This window comes from Colletes latitarsis, chromosome 9 (genome assembly GCF_051014445.1).
Source record: "Colletes latitarsis isolate SP2378_abdomen chromosome 9, iyColLati1, whole genome shotgun sequence".
Taxonomy (NCBI): domain Eukaryota; kingdom Metazoa; phylum Arthropoda; class Insecta; order Hymenoptera; family Colletidae; genus Colletes; species Colletes latitarsis.
The window spans coordinates 13,224,222-13,251,145 of NC_135142.1; the positions used below are offsets into that span (position 1 = coordinate 13,224,222).

General features: G+C 34.0%; 1 protein-coding gene across 14 annotated transcripts in view; it reads left to right on the forward strand.

Moving 5' to 3' along the window:
• The window catches only part of Endoa (SH3 domain containing GRB2 like, endophilin-A), a 142,178-nt gene that overhangs the window by 77,240 nt on the left and 38,014 nt on the right, over window positions 1–26,924 (forward strand). For 5 of the 14 annotated variants that reach the window (XM_076773448.1, XM_076773449.1, XM_076773450.1 and 2 more), the window contains 5 exons: window positions 2,017–2,082; window positions 2,667–2,767; window positions 2,879–2,982; window positions 7,206–7,324; window positions 21,317–21,406. In XM_076773448.1, the coding sequence (XP_076629563.1) occupies window positions 2,017–2,082; window positions 2,667–2,767; window positions 2,879–2,982; window positions 7,206–7,324; window positions 21,317–21,406 (480 nt within the window). The remainder of the gene's footprint in view (window positions 1–2,016; window positions 2,083–2,666; window positions 2,768–2,878; window positions 2,983–7,205; window positions 7,325–21,316; window positions 21,407–26,924) is intronic. The other 9 variants (XM_076773453.1, XM_076773452.1, XM_076773454.1 and 6 more) reach the window with 9 other exon arrangements.

Sequence of the window (26,924 nt, forward strand, 5' to 3'; positions counted from 1 at the left end):
AAATTACATGAAATGAAATGAAATAAATAATATTAATTCGATTGGTCATATTGACACACTGTTCCAGCTAAAATCACGCCATATTGGTATAATATATAGATTTTTTCTTAGATTATTCTTCTCAGATTATTCTTTCAATTTATTTACTGACACACAAATATTGGATAAATGTTATAACAAACTGAGATTTGAAGCTTTCTCGGCTTGAGTTCTTATTCAAGAGCATGAACATTGTTATAACAATCTTTTAATATGGTTTTTTAATAGCAGATAATTTTTAAGGTTACTATATTAATTTTTTTTTTTTTTTTTTTTTTTATTAATGCAATTTGAATCTCAAGAATCTATATTAATTCGTTTGGTAAATACAATTACATTTGTTATTCCAATGTTTCAAAAATTCCATATTTAATACACATTATGTTTGCAAATCAAACGATGCATGTTTTCCAAAACAAATTTTATTTTACAACAGGAATAATACAAAAACTGAAACAATTACGTGACTTAATTTTGTTTGTGGTTAGAATTTCTTATAACCGCTGTTTATTTTTAATAATATTCGACATATTTTTCCATTTTACTTGCACCATTTTCCACAGTTGATCCAAATTTGAGGCAATTGCTGTTAAAATTAATTTGTGACTTGTTCAGTAAACCCCACAAGTACTCTATGGGGTTTAAGTTGAGATATAGAAGTAGCCATTTAAAAACTCTATCCAAAAATTAAATTGTACTTGAAAAAACACGCGACCAACGCGTGGTTGATTTTACAAAACTATCTCATAGCGCTTATTATAAACTTTCGATGTTATATTAGAAATGACAGTTATTTTTGTCATGTACTTTTGGCCTTTATTGGATTGAAATATGACATCTTTAACATTTTTCTTCCATTTTCTTGAACTATTCAAGAGATTGTTGTCTGAAATATTGATATAATGTTGTTATTCTACTATCTGTTTTATAAATCTCAACAACGGTCACCATACATCTCTAAATCATAATATTACTGCCACCGAATTTAACAGTGGGTTTCATACACTGCTGGCCAATATTATAAGTTCGCTTTATTTTTGGCTCGTTTATTGTTATGATTAGAGCTGTTGCTTTTTTTGAAGAATTAAAGTAATAGAATAAAATTTGACAATATTTATATAAACAATGAATTGTTACCTTTTTAAAGAAAAATGCTGTTTGCAGAATGGACAAAAGTATAAGTTCAGTTATAAATTACCACTTATTTATGAACTAATTATAATGAAAATTGTTCTTAATAATCAGTAAATCAGGCAGTGAATTAGTTGGAAAATTCTCGATTTTATAGTAATTACAAGATTTTCTATCAAGTCTTGATCAATTTCTTGCCACACATACCAATACATTTTTTTGTAAGTAATGGCTTTCAAACTTTCGCTCGTCCTTTCAAATCCGCATTTCTTAATACACAATAAATTGTTTCTGCACTCATATCTACATTACTAAATGAAATTTTACATTTTTTTGTATATATTTTCTTAGTTCTCAGAATATTACGTTTAATTGTTTTGAATAACTTTTTTTTTGGTCCGGGTTTATATTTAAGATGTTTTAAATACATTTGTAAATTATATTTAATCACAGTAAGATTTTTTTATTTTTGCTATTACATTTACAGGACAAGCGTATTTAAATGAAACCATGCAATAAATAGTCCTTTCTTTAAACATCCCATGATTTTCTTTTCAAATCTTGTAAAATTGGTCCCATATCCTTGATGAAAGTTCATGTAAAAACATGGTGATAATTAATGTACAATAATCAACGGAATCAATTTTTATTAAAATTAATAAATACGAAGTTATCAACATAGTTCCAATTACAAATTCTTCGTCTCATATAATTTCAGTATTATATTTGTTTATTCTTAATAATTACAGATATTTATTTGAAAAACTATTATATACCTTGTTTACTTCTTATAAAAGTCGGGACGATCTTGTTTTTCGTTTCTTTGAATGCTTCCTTCAATATTAGCAGCCGGGAAAAGATCTACCAGTCCCCATTTTGGAAGTCCAGTAAAGTCATCGTCACCGTATACCGGTACGTGACTTTTCCATATGCGACAATTATCGAGTTTATTATCGTGGTTTCTATGATTTTATGAGTTCTCGTGCTTTGCGTATGGATACCTATATTGAAACACGTACAAAATTACATTGTTTCCTTTATGTTGATGAAAGATTTATGCCCCTTAGATTAAAATAAATAAAATCCTAGCCCGTTCTTTTCTATAACTTTCTACGTACTATTGTGTATTTTACGGTAAATGTATGTAGATATACACCACAGTAACTATTCAAAGAATTTAAAACATCGTAATAGATATACGTATGCACATGAAGTACATATTTGTGAGTGCACCAAAGATACTGCGAATGTCGAATGTATTACTTGTGTAAATACAAGGAAATTTTACTATTCGCACATGCTTGCGTTAGAAGGGAAGGAACGTATTGAACAATTGAAGATTTAGTATCACTTGTAAATGATATAATTTTGCTAGTGTCAAATCAAATGTGCTTTTTCTTTCTGTTTCTTTTGTATTTTATATACCAAACTTAGGCATTGAAGCAACCCAGTAGTGCAATTTTTAATATCTGTGCTGGCGCAAATTTTGCGAGCAGGTTCTCACGTTTCAGACGACGAGATCCGTCAGGCCGAAGAGAAGTTTGCGGAGAGCCTTCATTTGGCACAATTGGGCATGTTCAATCTATTGGAGAATGATGTGAGTGTTATAAAATAATAAATTAATAAAATGTTCAAAAAGTTTCGAAATACAATCTGTACATCATACATGATGACTAGTATAAGATTTTTCATACTTTTCTGTATTTAGGTGGAACAAGTGGCACAGTTGGCAACATTCAGCGAAGCTCTTCTAGACTATCACCAGCAGTGTACCGAAGTTTTGAGAACACTAACGGAAACGCTTTTAGAGAAGTATGTACTTACATCCTTATACGAGTTCCGGATACTAGGAAGGGGCATTGCCCATCGTCTGAAAAATTAATGAAAAATCTTTTGTTGATACTGACAGCTGTTATGTAAAAGAAATTGCTGAAATAAGTCGTGTTGCGTTTCTTTGTATTTTATACTAGTTGGCAAGTAATTCGCACAATAATCTACACTGAGAAACAGAGTTGGCAACTTCTCCGATATTGTCAATTAGAATGTACTAAATTTTCTCCCTTGTAATAGTCAAAATTTTTAATCGAATGCAACATGTTTGAGTCAATTCTCGATTTAAAAGCTGAACCATCATATCAAATTTCATGATTTTCTAGTAAACCAGAGTTTGAAATATAAAGCAAAATGGAGATCAATATATTGCACATGTTAGCAAGATAATTAACGGAATAGCATAAAATCAAGAAGAAACCGTATGTTCCATCCAATCCCCATTTGTAACAGTTCGCTAGCCATAACCATTTGACTCTTGGTAGTATGCTATAGCATAAAAGTAGGTCTGGATTTAGTAGATATGATCGTTTCAACCAATAATAAACTACTGAAAATTTGTGTACATAGAAATGTGATCAATCTATGGGTAATACTGGCACTACATTTCTTCCACTCATCACCTTTTCAGATTTTCACACTATACATACATACAGTGATTTTTATTAATATTCGGATGCTATAGTATTTATCATAATTAAGTTAAGGTATTTTTACTTTTGCTATATTAAAACACGTATTCTATTTAACAAGAATGTAAATTTTATTTATATAAAATATTTAATTTGTAATATAATAGATAATATATTAGACATTGTGCTATACTTGCGTCGTAAAAATATTCAATCACTTAGTACACTTCCATATTTCTTGATTATAGTTCTTTACTTTGGTTGACAATGAAGACTGTACAAATGTAATGTTAAACAATGTGTAGAGAATACCTCATAATACCGGTTATTGTTTGAAAATCGACGTAATCATTCATAAGTGAGTTACGGGATGGAGAAGCAAGAATATTTCATTTGATGTGTGACAATTAAAAATTTATCACTGCAAGAAAAGAAGATCTTATTGGAAAAACTGGTAAATTTTTTAATTTTCAAGAATATTGTTGCAAATATTATCTGAAGATATAATCGCGAGGATTGGATCGAATACATTGCTCGAATAGAATAACAGAATGTATTTGACGATCAAAATAAACATAATATTGTGAGAAAAATAAAGAGGAATCTTAATTTAACTTGATTTGAATTCTGAATCATTTTAAGAGTCAAAAAAAGAAGTATTGTTATTTTTTCAAAGCGTAATTTGTTTCCTACAAACTTTCAAGAGATGCGCAAAATCGGATGACGCAATCAAAAGTTCTTGACATTAATGCGAATTAGTTTTCGGTGTGGTCGTCACAAAAAAATAATGGAACATAGAGCAAATATTAAGTTTTGTTTTAAGCTCGGTAAAACTATGGCGGAAACGCTTCAAATGTTGCAACAAGCTTATGGCTGTAATTGTTTGTGTCGTAGTGAAGTGTTTAAATGGTATGGTCGCTTCAGAGATGGTCAGGAGAGTCTTGAGGATTGTGAACGCTCCGGCCGGCCGAGGGCGGCAAAGACAGCAAAACTCACCGAGAAACTTAGAGAACTCATCACCGATGACCCGACTATGTGGAAGACATCTGTAACGAATGTGCGTGTCTGTAGGAACAACCTACTCAACTTTGAGACAAGATTTCAACAAACGGAAAGTGGGCGCAAGATTTGTACCGCCATATTCTTCTTCTCTAAGATTTGATCCGTCATATTCTCTAGATATAGCACCTTGCGACTATTGTCTGTTCCCAAAATTGAAAATCTCAATGAAAGGCACACAATACGACGACATTCCGGCGATCCAAGCCGCCGTGACGAATTTTTTTTACAAAGAATAAACCTGAGAGAATAATGTTATTTACGTTGATGAAAAAAATTCAACAAAATAATCAGGTGGAAATGGAATGAAGAGCTTAGTTTCCTACGATAAAACACAGTGGTGGTGGAAGTATGTACTCTTGTTTGGGGCTGTAATTCGTCGAAAGAAGTTGGAGTTAGTTTTTATAAATGACATTTTGGACAAAAATGAGAATTTGGATATTTTAAAACAACATTTTTAAAAGTATGCAACTGTCATGAATATTGAAAATACATTAAAATTTATCCAAAAGAATAATCTAAAACATTAAACCAAAATAGTTTAAGAATATTTTCTATATGTATAATTGTTCCCACGCAAATATCCACCGTCATAGTGGCTGAATTTAAATCCCAATGAAAATTTATGGATTTACCTACATAGGAAGAATCACATAACACCAATAAAAAAAAGAAGAATCATATTAAATTATTTATAAAAAGGTATTTGAGTATGTCTAATCAATTGGGACAAGTAATTAAAGAAAAGAGATATCTGACACAATATTAACATTTTAATAATTTGTTCGAACATATACATATGTATTTATTTTTTATGTACACCATTATACAACAGTTCATTAAGTGCTCGAATGTTTTTGCGATGCAAAAATAATACATTATTTAATAAATTGTTTGGTATACTACAAATTAAATATTTTATATAAATAAAATTTGTATTTATATTAAGTAGAATACATGTTTTAATACAACATAAAGCAAAAAATACCTTAACTTAATTGTGATCAAAAGTGCAGTGGAATGGATAACTTACTAGTGTTTGAATATTATTATAATAAGAGTCATTGTACATGAAGCTACAGGGTGTTCGTAAACTCGTGGTACAACCAGCGAGAGAGTGATTCCTTAGATAAAACTGAGCTGAAAATATAGAATAAAATTTTTTCATACAAAGCTTCATTTTCTAAAAAATCGAGTTTGAAAATTCAGTAGGTACGCGAGTACATAGACACAGTCTGCTTCATTTGCCTAGTCTAGTTTGTAACCCTCATTGCTGCTTTTGTTTATAAACAATATTGAAGGTCCTAGACTTAAAGTTCTTTTAATTCATTACGGTCGAGGGCTAATTGTAGATCGGAATTTGTAATATTTCTGGAGCTATATTGGCAATGTATGCCAATCGTGAATACACGGATATATGTATCCACGCAGTAGGAGCTTGCAATAGTTGCAATGACAATGCTTTTGCTACAGCTGATTAATACAATACTTACTATTTATTAATTGTTAGAATGTATGTCATTTTGCACGATGGTGCCAACTCCCATCGATTGAGGATAAATATTATAATGTACAAGTTTGTACAAGACGTGCTTTGTCAAATGATGGATTTTGTCTTAGTGACGAGCGGTAGCACGCTTAGTCGATCGTCAAAACTGATGGTGTTTTGTTGAATAGTGTCTTAATAATTATTTCTACATTTAGAGATATCCTTAACATTTTTGGAAAAGGGAGGTTACCTAAGAAGCGAATCAGTGTTCTGTTTGCTGTCGAGGGCGGTCGCTCTTTCGGCAAGACAAGTTCAATCTGATGGGCCTAAGTTGGGAAATTCCGTCGGTGACTCAGGCCCAAGGGTTCCGCGCATCTAACTAATTACTATTTTGCGTTTACTAGGTTTACAGTGCATCAATTGCCATTGAGTTGAGGGTAAGGATGCAAGAAACGCACGTATTTATTACATGGTAATAAACAAGAGCTTCTTGAGTCCTTAATCCTCAATTTGCTTTGTCGATTACTAAAACAATATTATAAAAAAGTTCTCAAAAATAGTAGCGTTCACTCGTCCGTATCACAAACCTAGCCTTTAGAAATCCTAACATTAATATTATATAATATCCCGATTGATATTATTTATAAGTACAAGCAGCAATGCGAACAAACGAAGCAGACTGTGTTTAATTGTAAATGCACACATACGTAATGAATTTTCAAACTCGATTTTGTTGAAAATAATGCTGTGTAAGAACAAATTGTATTCTATATTTTTGGTTCAGTTTTATGTGAAGAATCACTCTCTTGCTGGTTGTACTACGTTTTTTCAAACACGCTGTATATATCCAGGTTTTTGTAAACTAGGCATTTTGCATTTTTAAACTGAAAATACGTTAAAATGTTAAAACATGCAAAAACCTGAGGAGAGGAGGTGTCAGATTTTGATCAATAGCAATCTTTTTTTATTTATAGTTAATTGTATGTATTTATCCTGTATTTAAATGCTGCTTTTATCGATTACAGGAAAGATGAAGCAGCAAACAAACCAAAATTGGAATTCGTGCCAAAGACTTTGGCCGATTTACACGTTGACGCATTACCTCCATCGGATGCTATAAACGGTGGGAACTTCTCTCTTCACGGTAAAACATATTTTACACATACACATACAAAAATAATGATAAGACTTATAGGTGGATTGGCTGTCTGTTTCTTGTTTTCTCTGTCATGCAACGTTTCTACGTGTCCTGTAACTATATACTCTGGTTGTATACATTATACTATCTATTACATGAATTTCTTTCGAATCTTGTTTAACTGTTGGATTGACATTATAAATATTCTTGTCTTTTTTGCACTTCAAGACAGATGTCACATGCGCATATGTTGTAAAGTAATCTAGGAAATATATCATATGATGATATTACAAAACAGCAATGTAATGTGTAAACATCCTGAAAGATTGTAACATCATGTCACAACATTAAGCACATTCAAGTTGTCTGGTAAAATGTCAAGTTTTCGCTCTATGAGAAATTAATTAATTTACTAGTTTTTCACTTAATAATGCAAGTTTTTCCCTAATCATGTTAAGTATCATATTACGCAGGGTGATTCTAGGAACTTTACTTTTTCGAATATTCTACAGTAAATCTACAAAATGAAATTGCATATTTCAAATTTCACATTTTATTTAAGAAAATAACTTTAATAAATATTGAATAAAAAATATATTTAGTATTTACTAAATCGTTTGTAGAATTCAGATTCATATTCTTACATATCAATTTCGGAAAGAATGTTGTATTATTATCAAATTTCTGTTAAGATCGAAAGATAGCTACTAATTTTTTGATGTAAACGTATTAATTCATTTGTTTTGTGTCAAAAATATGCAAGGGTGTTCGGCCACCCCTGGGAAAAATTTTGATGAGAGATTCTAAAGGTCAAAATAAAACGAAAATCAAGAATAACAATTTGTTAATTGAGGCTCCGTTAAAAAGTTATTAACGTTTAAAGTTCCGCCTGTAGAACAGCAATCTGTGAACAGCTGCGTGCACGTGATAGTGGTTCTCACTCAACATGAGAAACTCTACTTAGTGGCGTGTCGACAGCCTTACAGTTGGAACTTTAAACGTTAATAATTTTTTAACGAAGCCTCAATCAACAAATTGGTATTCTTGATTTTTGTCTCATTTTGGCCTCTAGAATCTCCCATTGAAGGTTTCTATAAATGAAATTATGTAGGTCTGTTAAAAAAAATAATAATTGTAATTGCACCTTGCAAGTAGGTGAGTCTCATTAAATCATATAATACTTTTTGTCTTTGCTCAAAAGAAATTTAAATGTTTCGTGACAAAAAATGTTGACTTATCAAGGTCAGTAAGTAATTATATCCACCACACCGTTTGACTACCCGATTGCTCTATCTTTCTGCTTCGTTTAATGTTACGTTTAAAAGGCAGAAGTGCAAACAGACAGACTAAGTTACATTGAAATTATTGAAAACATTTTCATTAACTTTGTTGCACTTGCATAGCAGAAAATTCATTATGAATGTACTTAGTGAAAATTTATTAAAAATATTCAATAATGTATAATTTGTAAGTAATCAAATTATTTTTGTGCAGTGTGTTACTGCATATTTAATTCTACAAGAACGAAGAAAAATATTGTTCTAACTTACATGTAGAACTGATATTGAAAAAAAGTCCTACATTTTTTTTCAACATCGTAAATATCATATTTTTAGACTTTTACATTTTTTTCGATTTTCCAAAGAAGTATATAATCAATATCTGATGAACCAATTCTGACAAAGAGAATACATAGTTACTAGATTTAGCATACTATAGTCAGACAGAAGAGCACTTAGCGTATCGATATGCATTCACTATTCGATCAAACATATTATTGTTTCGAAAGATCTGTACATTGATTACGAAATATTTTAAATTTATACTTATTTCCAAAAGTTCTCATATTTAAAAAGTTTTGAAAATAAACGAATATTATGTGGTATAGGTTTTCAATCTCTGATTTAGGCCAGAGTCCTGTAGTGGACAAAATTGAATGGACATCTGTTTCTTCTATGTAAAAGTACTGTAATTTAATTAATTTTCCTAATTAATTTATTGCTTTTTATTTCTCATCATAGTTTACATAGTCAGTAACAAATTTTGCTAGTAGTTTGAAAGAGAATAATACAGTTCATTTCAACTAGAAATCACTACATACTAGAGTTCAACAAAACAATGTGGGCAAAATTGAGTGGACATTTCTTACCGGCCTAAGTCAAGGTCATAAATGCTTTATTTAGCAAGAAAAGAAGACAAAGAATTTGAAAAAAGTAAAATGAAGTTCTTGGGTTAAAATTCATATTGAAAACAATGAAAGATGGATAAGGTTCAATTACGACGTGGTCTGTTAAGTCCATTTTTAGTGTCACTTGATAAAATCTAACTCATGAACGAAAATTTAGAAGAATTGGTAGAAGAAATGGATATTGCAAATGATTTTCTCTTCCAACAAGACAACGCTCGCAAGACATTAAATAACTCAGAAAATACTTGTTATTTTCAGGGGGACATATAGCACTGTAATCAGTTTTATGTTGTTTTTCTTTTCTATCAAAATATGAAGGTCACCTTCGATTTTTTAAATAGAATGGTTAATATCTTTTTTCGAATATAAAATAAATAGTTACTGAGATATTAGCGGAGTAAGTTTTATTTTAAGCGATGTTCGAACTGCTGCTCGTTACAATAAATACAGTTGCGTAATCTTGTTATTAGAGAGCGAGAAACATTTTTAAGTGTTTCTGCTGTTATTGCAGAACATGCCCAATTGATTCGTTGTTGCACGTCTTCCACTGTCGTTGGTGATTCATGATAAACTTAATTTTTTAATGCTCCCTAAAGGACATAGTCAAGCAGCAATAAATCTGGCGAGCGAGCTGGCTAAGCAATGATAATATTACCACGTCCGATCCAACGGTTTTCAAACATTCTGTTTAATACTTGATCTGATTGCTGAGCATAATGTGCAAAACAGCCGCCATGCTGGTACTACCTATTGTCAAACCTACTGAAGACGTCACATCTTCTAGAAACCTAGGAGCGATTCAAAGAGAAAAGTAGAGTATGTTCGACCCATTAATGATCTAGTAATGAAATAAAGTTCAATGATCTGATGACCAATTATGCCGCACCAAACATTTAGATTTCACCGGTGTTGATGATCTATCTTACAAAGCTAATAAGGATTCTTACTTGCTCAATAGTGCATATTCTTTAAATGGTATAGCCGAATAAGGGGGTCAAATGTGTCCTCGAACCAAATTTGACATACGATGGATCCATCCATAGAGCATCAGAAAAAAACATTCTGTGCCAAATTTCAACACTCTATCTTGTTCGGAAGGGTAGTTATAAGAAAAATTAGGATTAGCGAATTTGTGCCTATTTCCTCTATTTAATCGAGTACGAAAATTATGAAAAAAAATCTGGTGCATTGTGGTTATCGAGATACGTGTTTGAGAATTTTTTCCGATTTTTCGGTTCGAAATCCTAGGCGTGAAAAATTAAAAACGCAAAAAAACGCAGAAAAATACCGATTTCGTATCGAAGGTTTCGAGATACTAGATTTATATAATTACTGTAAATGCATATTGTCATTGGTTATGTCCCTGAATTTTTTCAGATTTTTTGGCAGGGTGTGCCGTAGTAGCAAAAATCAAAAACCGATTTTTTCGGCGTTTTTCGCGTGAAAAAGCAACTTATACTTCGAATTTTTATATTTCCTTTAATGGATGACTATATTCTATGGTTTTAAACAATTCTATGTTGAATACATAGAATATTTTTTCAATTTTCAACGACATAACAATGAAAATCTATTTAAAATATTTAAAAAATATTTCCACCTAAAATATACACAAAAACAATTATGGAGCAGTTTCTATTCCATCGTTTCTCTGGCTGTGTATTCGCTCAAATACGCTACTGTTTTATTTTTTCTATGTTAAATGAATATACGTATTTAGTATATCTTGATTGATTCAATTTCAAAGTGTATTTAATGCGGTCACGCTGAATTTCTACGCCTATACATATATTCGTGCGGAAAATCGGCCGAGATTTCAACATTACTCTTAAGGTAATTTAGCACTTCATCGATCACACACTTATTTTCACTTATAACGAGTCCGTCATCAACATACAAGGATAAGCAGACCACAAAGCTTTTTATAGTCCCCACAAAAACACACTTGTTACTTTCAATATTTTTGAAACAGAATTTTTCCAGAAACTGCACAAACTTTTTATTCCAACACCGTGGTGACTGCTTCAACCGATACAGACTCTAGTGAAGTTTGCACACTAATTCTTTGTTTTCTTCCTTGATGTGACTGTCAGGTTGCTGCATATACAGGGTATTCGGCCACCCCTGGGAAAAATTTTAATGGGGGATTCTAGAGACCAAAATAAGACGAAAATCAAGAATACCAATTTGTCGATGGAGGCTTCGTTAAAAAGTTAGTAACAATTAAATTCAAAAATTTCAAATCGTTCTGGAAAAATTATTTTCGGTTGCGGGGGTCAATTACAATCATTTTTGGTGAATAGACATACCCCCAAAATCCTACGCATTTTCGAGAAAAAAATTCCTTACCGAAAATCTAATTAGGTGCCTAAATTTTTCGACGAAAAACAAATAATTTTAAATCGTCCTGGAAAAATTATTTTCGGTTGCGGGGGTCAATTGCAATCATTTTTGGTGAATAGACATACCCTCAAAATCCTATCCACTTTCGAGAAAAAAATTCGAGGTGTGAAATTTTTCGACGGAAAAAAAAAATTTCAAATCGTTCTGGAAAAATTATTTTCGGTTGCGGGGGTCAATTACTATTATTTTTGGTGAATAGACATATCCTCGAAATCTTGCGCATTTTCGAGAAAAAAATTCAGTATGTGCGGAACTTTAAACGTTAATAACTTTTTAACGAAGCCTCCATCAACAAATTGGTATTCTTGATTTTCGTCTTATTTTGACCTCTAGAATCCCCTATTAAAATTTTTCCCAGGAGTGGTCGAACACCCTGTATAAATCCTCTTCAAGATCTCCGTATACAAAGGCTGTTTTCACATCGAATTTATACAATATCTCATAGTCTTCTTTTACCGCGATCTCTAAGTGAATACGGATCGATTCGTACCTTACTACAGGTTGAAAAAGTTTCGAAATAATCAATTCCTTCACGCTGTGAGAATCCCTTTGTTACGAGTCTCGCTTTAAACCTTACGGTGCCATTCAAATTAGTTTTCTTTACAAATACCCATTTGCAACCGATAACGCGTTTACTTGCTGGCAAGGTTGTGAGACTCCAGGTATTATTCTCTTTGAGGGCTCGTATTTCCTTGATTATTGCTTTATGCCACTTTACCGCATCAGAACTCGCCATGGCTTCGTTGTAGGTCATGGATACACAGTCAGTTATGTACACAACGGAAACTTCGAATCTGTCTGGTGCATTTGTCAGACGGCGGTCGCGTAATTGACGAGTTTGTGGCGCAACTTCTACTGTCTTCTGTTGATCATCCGGACGAGTTTCTTCATTTTCCTGTCTCTCTTCCAAAACTCGCGGTTCCAACTCGCGGCTTTCTTCGTCAAAGTCAACTTGCGGATTTTCTTCTTCGTCATTAAAATAAAAATAAAACATTTGATTACTTACCTGTTATTGCTGCACAACGCTATTACATTCGTTGATGGTTACATCGCTGCTGATATAAATTTTCCGTGAAGCTTTATCCCATAGTCGTTAGTTCGTTGACTCACCATCGTAGTCTACGAGGGTCACGTTTCTGCTTTTTCTATCGAATATCTTCCTCTGCTCCTTTGGGATATTCAAATATGCATCGGCACCGAACACACGTAAGTGTCATGTCTGTCTTTCGATTGAACCACTTTTCGAAAGGGGTTTGCGTTTTCCTTTGCTGCATGATCGTTCTGTTTAACACATAACACACGGTGTTAACTGCTTCACTACAAAGCTCTATCGCAACGTTCTTGTCAAAAAGCATTGATCTCGCACACTCTACGATCGTTCGTATTTCTCGCTCGGTCTGACCGTTTTGCTCGTATACAGGGTGTTCGACCACCCCTGGGAAAAATTTTAATGGGAGATTCTGGGAGCCAAAATAAGACGAAAATCAAGAATACCAATTTGTTGATTGAGGCTTTGTTAAAAAATTATTTATGTTTAAAGTTCCGCCTGTAGAACAGCAATCTACGAACGCTGCGTGCACGTGATAGTGGTTCTCATTCAGCATGAGAAACTCTACTTACTGACGTATGGACAGTCTTACAGTTTTGTGAATAAGAACAACTATCATGCGTACACAGCTGTTCGCAGATTGTCGTTTTACAGGCGGAATTTTAAACGTCAATAACTTTTTAACGAAGCCTCGATCAACAAATTGGTATTCTTGATTTTCGTCTTATTTTGGCTCCTAGAATCTCTCATTAAAATTTTTCCCAGGGATGGTCGAATACCCTGTATGTGGTGACGAAAACTTGTGAATGATACCTTTATTTTTCATATGCTTAGAAACATTTGCTGTTGTGTATTCTGTGCCATTGTCCGACCGTAACACTTCCAGTTTGTTTCCTGTTTGAGTATGCACAAAACTTTCGAACTCTATGAATTTCACGAGCACTTCCGACTTGTGCCACAAAAAGTATACTTTTTTGAAACTTGTGAAGTCATCTTTAAATAGCAAGAAATATCTTGATCCTATCGGTGACTCAGCACTGATTGGACTACAAATATCACTATGAATTTTCTCACCAGGCTTGAACACGCTTGTATGTTTAACTGATGCATGAGGTTTACGGGTTTGCTTTCCTATCACACACGTATCACAGAACAAGTTTTCCCTTTCAATAGAAAAATCTTTAATACCCATAATTTTACTGATATTTATTAATGCACGTATATTTATGTGTCTCATTCGCTCATGCCAGAGCATATTCCTTTGTGGATTTGTTTGGGCCACATTGAACTCGGTTGGTAATTTCACCTCAAACAGCATTTTGAAAAGTTTACCGTGCCGAACTTCGATCGACAATAATTTGCCATAACTATCGGACACTTCACATTTCCTTTCGTAGGCATGAAAGGAAAATTTTTTGTTATTTATTGTAGGGATTGAAAATAAATTTCGTTTCAAAGGCACAAACAGCACGTCTTGCAGTTCCCTCTCTATAAACTGACCGTTTACCTTTTCGTTGATTATAACGGTGCCGATGCCGACAGCAGGCAAAATTTTATCATTGGCAATTTTTACGGAGTAACCTTCACCGAGGGGCTTGAGAGAAGAGAAGTAGTTTATTCTGTACGTCATGTGTACCTGAAGTACCTGAGTGGAACGCAGTAACATCGTAGATGTATGCGCTCGCCACTTTCGAAAGATAAATTAGCTTGAGCCTCTTTCGAATTTTTTTCTCCCGCTGATTTCTTCGGATACTCTCGAACCCAGAGTTCCTTCTGTTTACAATATGCGCATTTTGTTTGCTTTTTCAATTATTCTATGTATTTCTTATTCGCAGATATTGCTGTAGCGTCTTTTCCAAAGTCATCGTTTTCGTTTTTCTTCATGTCAAGAGCATGAATTTGAAGAGTTAATGATGATGTACTATCTTCGACTTCGTACAGATGTTTGCCTTCTCGGATTAATCGTGTAATCAGATTTTTCTTTTTTCTGTCTGCTTTTGGAGTACATTTCCATGCCATTCGGAAAGGTGAGAATTTTAACACCGCTGCTGCTTCCGATGGAGAATTATTCACATCTGCGAGCTTCTTGCATATGTACTCAAATTTTTCAATTTGCACAATTCATCATCGTTTATGCGAAACATGTAAAATTGCTCCTATGCATTTTGTGTCGCGCCTTCAGTACAGTCACCGTACAAATCTCTTAATTTATCCCACATTTGCTGTGCAGTCGTACAGTTCATCAGATTTAAATATACAGGGTGTCCCGTAAATAGTGTAAGAGCCGGAAATGTGGGGTAGCTGAGACGATTCTGAACAACAATTTCCTTTGCAAAAATGTCGGATGGAGTTTCGTTTTTGAATTATTAACGAAAAACACTGACGAATCACGGCGCTTGCCTGCCGCGCGCTCAGGGCCGTCCGAACTAAGAGAGCCACCGTGTCGGATAGGTAGCAAGATGTGCATCGGAGATACGTCGAGGAACGAATACAAATAATTAAAAATACTACCACTGCAACTGTTACCTCTGCGGATTGGATAAATCAGCCAGCTAAATCGAATTTATTAATTATTTGTATTCGAAGAAGGAATAAAATGTGGGAAGATGCTCTCGGAATTTTTAGGAAATTAATTCTTCGCACCTGAGTGACGCTTCTCGCCAGAGTGTGTTAAAATTAAAATATGAATTATTTTCAGAAAATTAAAATAAATACGGTAAGAACCATTTGTAATCGTTTGTTATTAAAAACTGTACTGGAAAAGCAGACTGGATTTGTGCGTACCGAAACATTCTTCGAATGCAAAGGCTTTAATAGAGAAATAATTGAAATTCGACTTACCCATTTACTAGCAAGTTGCTCTGCTGCGCTGACAATAAGGCCCGGACTTTTCTCGATCACACTAACAAGGAACCTTCGCGAACGGTCTGGCTTCGATTTTGATAAAACTTTGTACACTTATAAAGCAGCCAAAAATAATCGACACGTATTTTTTTTAGCTATGGTAACTCGAGTTTAAAGAGTGAAACCACCCCTTGAAGTTTTGGCTCGAAACGGCTATCTCGAAAACAGAAAGACATACGAACAAATTGTTAATGGGCGAGGTTAATGGTTTCTTATGTACAATAATATGGTGTTAACAAATTTAACAAAATACAATTTATTTATAACAAAAAAAATTTATTAACTTAATTTTTCATTTTATTGAAGTTTTCATAATGACAAAAAATGACGAGCATTTTATGCCAAATCCATTGATATGTAACATTTTCAAATTGCCTGTTACAGTTTTGCAGATTTTTATGATTTACATTTTGCGCGCACTACCACTACGGTAGTAGCCGTTCTAACTTTGATTTTAATGAACCATTGTAGGCTTGCACTAAATTAAATAATAACAATAACAGTAATAAGTTTCTTAACAGCAATGAAAAGATTAATTGTTTTTATTGCCTATCTATGACATCGTGGCAAAGGTGGAACGATTTATAAATTATAAATACAAACAGTGTGTATAGCAATTATTCTATGTAGTTTCGACAATAGTAGTACTGATCGAAAAAATGTTTGAAATGAGGGGATAGGTATGTTTGTATTACATAATCACAGCGTTCACTTTTTGGAGTTCCTTATTTTTGAACGTCGTTCTCGAGCAATGGTTTCTGTTAAGGTTTTATTTGGGTACATGTATACACGTATGGATTGGAACAGTTTATATAATGATGTTCTTGGCGCGGATTACTAAACACGTGTTACACCATACCAATGCACTCGATGAAGTGAAGTAAAACTTATAGCGTAATGAGAATCGTAGATACAACGCTCTCACATATATATTCTATGTTGTTCCCACTCATGGCGGTCACTTTGAATAATTGTAAAACTATGTTTTCCAACAGTTTCGAGAAGATTCCCGTCTTTCTTTTTACATTTTCTTTACGTGGCTGTCGCCGTTTTCTTTGGCCAACCCCCTAGAAAGTGGGGTTGCCCAATTACCGACTTAGAACTCCGCCAAATCGTACCGTCCCCCTTCTTGTGCTCGCAGCACGCTTTCTTGAAGCAGGGCTCCGATTTGACGGGGGTTGCGTTTGCTGGCGAAAGTGGCAACGCCGCGGAATTCCCCAAGGTTCTAGGTCGACAGCGTGACCAGCCGATGGTCGCTTGTCCTTGCATCGAAGACCCTTGGGGAAACTCAGGGTTTATGACACTAGCGATTTACCATCGAGGCCATCAACAAATTCTTACTATGCACATGCTTTTTTTTAAAAACTCTAATTGCAGAAACGGCTTTCTCAAAGATAGCTTCGCTGTCGTCCATGTCATAAACCATGCTAGCCGTTTGCATGTCCGATGCCTTTTTATACTTTGTACGGCTAGCCGCTACAAAAACATAAAGATTTCTTACATTATACGCATTTAATTATTGCTACGTCACCGCAAATATGGTATCTTGGTTTATGTTCAACAGAATAGCAATACTCAACAGGATTCTGGAATGCATTTGGTTTTTCATCTATACAGGGTGTTCGGCTACCCCTAGGAAAAATTGTAATGGGAGATTTTGGAGGCCAAAATAGGATGAAAATCAAGAATACCAATTTGTTGATGGAGGCTTCGTTAAAAAGTTATTAATGTTTTAAGTTTCGTCCGTATTGAATTTTTTTCTCGAAAATGCGCAGAGTTTCCGGGCAATGTGTAATGACCAAAAATGATTGTAATTGACCCGTGCAACCGAAAATAATTTTTTTAGAATGGTTTGAAATTTTTTAATTTAATTTTTAATAACTTTTTAACGAAGACTCGGTCAAGAAATTGATATTCTTGATTTTTGTTTTATTTTGGCCTCTAAAATCTCCCATTAAAATTTTTCCCAGGACTGGCCGATCACCCTGTATATCCGGATTTATACCGGGAGTATTTAATACAATTTTGGAACCTTGGCGATGAAAATTAATTGTGGATCAGAGATTAAAGTTTAATTATATTATTCCTAGCGTGGAGATCAATGTCGTGATTTAAAACGAGAACTACATCGGAAAATCGGCGGACGAAATTTTTCCAAGTGCGGAAACCGTAAACATTCAGTGGTTGAACATACTTTGTTCCATTTTTTACTATTATAAAATTTTCTTGACATCCAATTAACTATGGACCATTTCAAGACCTGGTTAAAAGAGATTTACCTCGCAAATACTGGGCCCGCAACACTTCTAATTCTTGATTCCTAGAGTGGTCACTGTAAGAAGACGATCAACGAAGTTACTTTCGAGGCTAAAAACGTACAATTTTTTATAATACCAAAAGGTGGAACAAAGTATGTTCATCCACTAGATGTTTACGGTTTCCGCATTTGGAAAAATTTCGTCCGCCAATTTTCCGATATAGTTCTCGTTTTAAATCACGATATTAATCTCCACACTAGGAATAATATAATTAAACTTCAATCTCTCGGCCATAATCAATTTTAATCGCCAAGGTTCTAAAATTTTATCAAATATTCCTGGTATAAATCCGTATATACATATAGATGAAAAACCAAATGTATTCCAGAATCCTGTTGAGTACTGCTATTGTGTTTAAAATGAACCAAGATGCCATATTTGCGGTGACGTGACAATAATTAAATGCGCATGGCGTAAGAAATTTTCATGTTTCAAACACTTTTTCGATGAGTACCACTATTGTCGAAACTACATAGAATAATTGCTATACATACTGTATGTATTTATAATTTATAAATCGCTCCACCTTTGCCACGATGTCATAGATAGGCAATAAAAATAATTAATCTTTTCATTGCTGTTAAGAAACTTGTTAATGTTATTGTTATTGTTTAATTTAGTGCAAGCCTACAATGTTTCATTAAAATCAAAGTTAGATCGGCTACTACCATAGTGGTAGCGCGTGCAAGATGTAAATCATCAAAATCTGCAAAACTGTAAGAGATAATTTTAAAATGTTACATACCAATGGATTTGGCATAAAATGCTCGTCATTTTTTGTCATTATGAAAACTTCAATAAAATGAAAAATTAAGTTAATAAATTTTTTTGTTATAAATAAATTGTGTTTTGCTAAATTTGTTAACACCATATTATTGTACATAAGAAACCATTAACCTCGCCCATTAACAATTTGTTCGTATGTCTTTCCGTTTTCGAGATAGCCGTTTCGAGCCAAAACTTCAAGGGGTGGTTTCACTCCTTAAACTCAAGTTACCGTAGCTAAAAAAAATACGTGTCAATTATTTTTGGCTGCTTTATAAGTATACAAAGTTTCATCAAAATCGATGTCGGGACCGTTCGCGAAGGTTCCTTGTAAGTATGTATTATCATTTTTGCTCGTGAAAAAGCTTTCTTCCACTTCTGCCATTCACTTAATTTCATTTCATTTTCTGGTTTTACTATTGTGCCGTCTATGAATTCGACGAGGTCTTTCGCTTCAAGAGTGATGGAAACGCCAAATGTCCACAGTGGGTAGTTTGATCCGTCGAGCTTCGTGAGATTAGCAGAATCCCTTTCCATAATGGCTGCTTAATTTGCTACACTTCACACAAGTTACACATGTAGCACAGGGTTTTGTAAAACGCAAATATATTATTATATATTTAATTAATGTAAATAGTTTTACAAAACGAAAATGCTGTTCTTAGCTTGGCGGTTGTCTGCTAACTGAGCTTGAGGTTCGAGAAAAAAGAAACGAGACGGTCAGGGGGTGCAATAAATAAGTGTCCTCCTCAGGTAGTATTGACTTTTGCAAGGCAGGGGACTGCGCCACTCGATACAAATTTCCATTAAAAATACATGCATGCAATGATTATTCTCAACAAAATTGTTATGAAAGCTAATGCTTCCCTCATAGGAGGGAATACAAAATATTAAAACAATAAAAAGCGTGAAATAAAAAAAAGCAAATAAATAAATATTGAAATGTCCGCTCAATTTTGCTTTTGATCGTAAGAGTTAGTAGGTTCTCTTAGAAATTGAAAGAGACTCACGTCATTTATCTTTTAGAGGCCTCCAGGAAATAGCAAACTTGTTTTTGTGTAATAAGTAATATTTTTAGTACAAAGAGTATATAATCAGATGTGTTAGTTGAACTCATTAATAAGACTTATCTATCTGATTGTGTTCTAGATGTGACGCTATTAACTCTCCATTATATGAATTTTATATTATTTATTAAATATATAATTATTTTTCGGTTATTAATACATCCGTGAATTAATTAATATTCAAATTAAATAATAATTTGAGAATTAATAGATTTCTCCACAAAAAAACGTCATGCACAAATCTCATAAATCTTTGCCAGCAAACTTTACAGGGATTGTTTTTATCGGATTTTTAACTTGTGCGATAAAGGATTCGTTGCTAGAATAGTCTCTATTGACTTGATAATTAGTTTAAATAGTCTGTTCAAATTATTCATAGTGTCATGTCTAAGGCAACATTTACTAAATGAGCCTTAACCATACATCATACTAGCTGATCTGGGTTTATTTTAGGAATGTACATCAAAATATTAATAGTTAATATGGAATTGTGAACTGATTGTGAAAATATAATAATTTTCTATCATTTTGATGTGAATTTGCGGCCCCCGTAAGTAGGGTCCAGTTAATTCGCCTTGTGATAGTGCCTGGGTGTTGCTAGATGGTATATTTTGTCGGTGATTTCAGTGTAACTTACAATTACATGATCTCGATTTGTTAAAAAGAAGAGAATAATGGGGTACAAATGAGGTTGTACCTGGCATGATTCACAGATAGAGAGAAGCCAACTTGAGCAATATTTTCTGCTTCGAGTTTGATATCACTCTGGGTATATGACACTTGGACTGATAAAGAATTTATTGTACTTACCACACTTCTATTACACACTGTCCGACTGTTCTGTGTATACAGGATATTCGACATTTGCTCGGAAAAAATTTAATTGGAGATTCTAAAGACCAAAATAACACGAAAATCAAGAATACTAATTTGTTAATTATCATTTCAAGTTCCGCCTGTAGAACGGTAATTTGTCGGTTGCGATAGGTCGGTTCTAGTGGTTCTCACTCAGCATGAGAAACTACTTACTAATGTATCGACAGCTTTACAGTTTTGTGAGTGAGAATCACTTGGACCGACCTGCCTCAACCTATCGTGTGCACGCAGCTGTTCGCAAGTTCCGTTCTACAGACGGAACTTTAAACGTTAATAACTTTTTAACGAAGCCGCAATTAACAAATTAGTATTCTTGATTTTGGTCTTATTTTTGCCTGTAGAATTTCCCATTAAATTTTTTCCGAACAGATGCCGAACACCCTGTATTCTCTCGCATACTTGAATGTTTGTCCTTCTGACACAATGTAGGGGCAAGTCGAGCCGGGTCTCCGATCCATGACGGGAAGCGCTCACAGCTCGAGCTATTTCCGGCCGGAAACCCGCCACAATCTGCCAATGGTAAATTTTGCATGGGATTAGTAGACCTACTGTAGGGCAATCGATGAATTCGATTTCAATGTCATTGCTTACAATGTTTTGTCCTTTGTGTACCTTTTTTAAAGCACTCACAATTAATCACTAATTACTTATTGACACGCATGTTTGTTGAATAATTGTATTCTTTATTTTTGTGCTAATTTATGTATTTTTATGAAAAACCTCGTTTTTCTATTTCTTTAAAGATACGTCATCAATTCATCTAGATTTTAATCAATGCGAAAGTTTACTTCCGCTTCTGTATCATAGGTTTGATTTTGTAATGTGTACAGTGAAAGTTGGATGTATGCCCGAAAACTGGGATCCCGAGTCAGGCGTTTATGCCGAGCTTTGCAGTTTGTCAAAGGGAATCTCCTCTCACAATCAGTGGCGGGGATGAGCACCGGGCATTTATACTGTAGATCAGTTCAAGCATATATCCATTTGTTCACTGTATTTATTATTACATTCAAATTATAATATTGAAACCATAGGGCAGATATTTAGATATCACAGTGTTGGTCACATACGAGCGATTCCATGGCAAATGTCACAGGTGAAAAATTCATTTTTACTGAATTTTGCCCAATTTACAATACTTATTAATAACTTTAAAAGCAAAGTATTCCAAATTTTAGCTGCCTAACTTTAATGGTTTTCGAAATATTTGAAAATTTCACGAAATCGGCCGACGCGTCATCACTTAGACTATAACATTTTGGTTACTGAATTGAATTTTTGCAAGCCAGTAAATGGTGGGGGAAGATAATCTCAAATTTGAACTTTGACGTCGATTATCATTATGTTTATTAAGAAAAGGAAATATTTAGTATATCATGGGAAAAAATATTTTCTCAATTTGAAAATGAGCCTAAGATGAAGGTATTATCTTTGAAAGTAACCGAAATAGGTACCTTATTAAATAGAATTTATTATTCGGAATCATGACTTATACATGTTACTGCCGTTCGGCCTTAGTTTCCGAGATATTCGCAAAAACTGTAATGAAATATAGTTTCCATTACGCTTCATCTTATCATGTAAATAATGTGCAAGGACTGTCCTTAATCCTTGGATTGTACGTGAGAAGCACCATTTCTTAACTCTGATTATTAGTATGCATGTAACAAGGAGACAGATAAGACGCAATTAATTTTTTTAACAGGATAAACAAAGGAATGTGAAAATTTTGGGGATCTAGCAATTGTAGGATTAAATATAAAAAATAAGGATGAAGAATTGGAAAAAGATGAAGAAATAGAAGAAAATTTAAAGCGAACAAGTGAGGAAGATAATAGCCAATACGAAGGTGCGGTTACAAATTATTTTTGGTGATGGGTGTTGAATAATTTACACTTTCTGTGACCTCACAACATTTACTGTGAAGAAATATATTTAATACCAAGTTTGAAAATATATATAAGTAATCAGTTTAAACTCAATGCAACACGTTTTTTAGATACTGATGTCATAGAACGGCTCCTGCTTCCCTCTTCACCAACCAGCGCACTTCATAGCCGCATGCACTCACATATAATTCACCAATAAATTTAAACTGCTTGATTGTACTCAACAATTTTTTTCAAGAAGATGAAATGAGGAATAAAATTAAGTATGAGAATGAGCGAAACGAAGAAGTGGTGGAAAATCTTGAACAGCCAGTTCAGATGGGTAATAAAGGGAGATCAAGAGATACACTAGTAGGTCTTATGTAAAGAAGTAAAGATTTAGAGAAAGAAGCAGAAAAAGTAGGGATGAAAGTAGTGGATTAAAAAAATTAGAAAGAATTAATAGCAAAGATATAGGTATCTTAATCGAAGATGAAGAAATGCCAACGAGTGTGCAAGAAGCTGAAATTTTATATGATTGGAAGAAATATGAGGAAACGAAGAGAGAAGAAGCTAATTTTATGAGAAAACATGAAGTATGGGAGATTGCGCAATGACCGAAAAACAAAAAAATTACAAAAAATAAGCGGGTGTTTAATATTAAAGAAGATCCTAGTATAAGAGAGAGAAAATATAAAGCCCGATTGTTTGCAGTTGGATGTGCACAACGTCCAGTGTTGCATCGTAATAAATTATTCTAAACATTCATAAACAGTCAAGGTTTTCGCTTTTATTAAAAGGTACCGCTACACGGCGTCTTCCACCGTCCAATTTAGCATCCGAAATAATTGGCTGGCGTGTTGCAAACTAACACCAATCAGCTACTAATATTTCTTTCAATGGCCTTGGTCACACTCATGGCGAGCTTACATTTTTTTGGCCAACGTGATGCGAACAGAAACAGGATCAAACTTTAAAATAGATAACACAAAATAAAAAGATTACGAATTCACTGTCAAACATACCATCGACATTATTCTTGCGGATACACTTTCCTGGAGCATTCCAACAGTGCAAGCGTGTTTTTATTGTGCGACTGCACAAAACATCCAGGTTTTGATTTTACAGAAACGTTAGCACTAGTCACTAGAACTGAGATAGTAAAATTATTATTTGGAATATCAGCAAGAAAGGAAGAAAAAATAATGTTATATGACATAAAAACGTCCTTCTGACGTGGGAAAGTGAATGAGAGTTATCTTCAGAATCCGAAAAGGATAAAAATAGTGTATGTAAGTTAAATGAAAGTGTATGCGGTTTGAAACAGACTGAAAAATGCATGATTGTTTAACAAAAATATTGTTTATAAATAATTTAATACGATCAAAACAAGATCCATGTTTTCTTTATAAAAACGACAAAGAAGATTTCCTATATTGGTATAATAATTGTATTTAGCATTCAAGAATTTGAAAAGAAAAACATGAAAGATATAACGAAGAACATTGATTTAAAAGGTTTAGAAGAAGCAAAGACGAATGGTAGCTGTGTTTTTAATACTTTTTTTACCTAAAAAACTAGAAAGACTTTCAAATAATAGAGATTCGGGGTACCTCCGTCTATTGTTATTAAAAAGTGCGAATGCAACTCTATTTGCAGTTATGTTATTTACAAGAAAAGTTTCTGATCAATGGGTAAACCTACATATTTATAATTGTCAGGCAATATTTATGAATCCTCATACTTCTAGCAGTGATCGTATAAAGTTTGAATGAATGAGATAAAATTTTGCATTTGGAATTTCAATATGTTTCAGAGGCGTTTTTACATGACGGAGAATCTTGCTCTTCTGACATTGGAAACATGTTCTAGTTCACTCTTTAATGTCCTCTCTGATACTTGGCCAAACAAATTTTTTAAAAACAGTTTTTGGTTCGGCCGCAAAGTATTATGCCTACTTGCTATACTGCGCGGACCGTGCGTAATTACACAGTTCTTTGTTGTGTTCCCTTAACCTTGTGCTCGAAGGACCACCCAAACTCGTGTTTGGGAAAATACCGATAACCTTGAAGCCCATTGCTTCAAGGAAGAGTCCGTTGCCCTTTTTAGTTGCACAAGAATATTTCTAAACTTGTGGAGAGTCGACTCGAGGTTGTAAGGCTCGATCAAAAACGAATCTAATTCCAAATCTTAATATTACCCTTAACCTAAGCTTGGCATCCCCTACCAAGGTGACGAAAACGCGTAGCATTAACCGGTGGGAAGATTGGTCAAGTCAATCTTCGAAGTCGTCACCTTGGCAGGGCGTTTCTTATTCTTTGCAACATTCCCGCCCACCCTGTTGTCCAGTGTCCAGGTACACCATGCAAGGGTGAGCGAGAACGTTGTTCCTTTTTAAATAAACAATCTTTGGGGAAAGCCAAGACCCTCAGACCCCGGTGGTCTGCAGCTGTGCACTACCGCGGATTTACGATACGTCAATTGCTATTGAGGCAAGGAAGAGCTCCAAGGATTCCAGTCCCGTGTGGAGTTTGGAGGTTTCTTAATAACCGTAACGTAATTTCCAAGTAAAAATGTCTCGAAATCCTAATCCTCAAAAATAGCGGAGAAGTCACGTCCGTATCATAAACCCCGCGATGTTAAGGTTCCTTTAGAATCCTTAACAGTTTTTAAAGTGGTACATTCGCTTTGATGTGACAAGTTATGCACGGTTGTGAATATTTGACTCCTAAGACACTCTGGTATGTTTGGATGTACATCGTCACGTGATACGTCACAATACAATGTAACCTTTGCATAAAAAATATTAAGTGCCCGTAGCGTTAACGATGTTAATGATGACTGTTGAATCAAGCGCTGTAGTTTCTCATCAGATTTCTGAGCTTCAATAAGGTCTTGAGTGCTGATTAATGTTGGCATATCGATTGTCTCTATATGAGAAATAGAGTCAGCCATTATATTTTCTGTGCCTTTCACATACCTGATGTCTGTACAAAATTGGCCAATGAAGTATAACTGTCGTAGCCGTCTTGGTGATGCCTTACTACTCTTTTGTTGGAATGCAAATATGAGAGGTTTATGATCGGTTCTGATTATAATTTGTCGGCCTTCAATCCAATGTCAGAAAAATTTAGCAGTATTGTAGATTATTAAGAGTTCTCTGTCGTACATGCTGTATTTCATTTGCTTATCACTTAATTTCTTCTAATAGAATTCAATTGGTTGCCAGCCATCCTTTTGTTGTTGCCGCAATACAACCCCTATTGATGTGTCTGATGTGTCAGTGTATAATTCCAATGGCGCGTCATCAACTGGGTGTGCAAGGAGAGATGTATTAGCTATCTGCTCCTTGCATTTGTGGAGTGTTCCTTTATGATTTGTGGTCTAAACAATTGGACGCTTATCTGTTTTTGTTGCACCTTTTAACAAATTATTTAGAGGTGTTTGAGCCTCAGCTGCATTTCTACTAAATCTTTCATAGAAATTAATAACTTCCAGGGAACAACAGAGCTCTGCAACATTCTTTGGCTTTAAATATTGCATAATACTATTCACCCGTTCAGTAATTGGTTTAATGCCATCTCGATTAATAGTGTACCCTAAACATTGAACCTCAATAACTCAAAAATTGTACTTTATCCCATTAATAGAGAGATCATGCTGCTGCAACCATTGAAAAATTATACATACATTTATATATATAACCGTTGAAAAATTATACATTTAGTGACATAATATTAAACTCAAAGAGTCCAAATGGCATCACAATTGTTGTTTTTGGTATGCCCTTTGGTTGTAAGCTCTCATCAGATCAATTGTAGAGAATATATTACATTCTCTTAACTCGTAGGCAAAATCATATACAGGGTATCTCAGTTTTTTCCGGCATAACTTTGCCAGCGTATCCTACAAGCAAAAGTAAGAACATATGTTATATGACCATATGGTCTTAAATATTTTATTAAGGAGTTATAAGTAATAATACAAAATAATAATGAACTGGCATTTCGTCGACACAACGTCGGAACGTATTATGAATATCTATTTGTGTTTACACAAACTCTTATGTTTACTTGTTGTAATAGTTGATATCGTCATTGATTTCTGCTGAACTAATAATGTTTAGTACGTTGTACGCTGTACGATCAAGATGCTGTCAGAATTTTCCAATC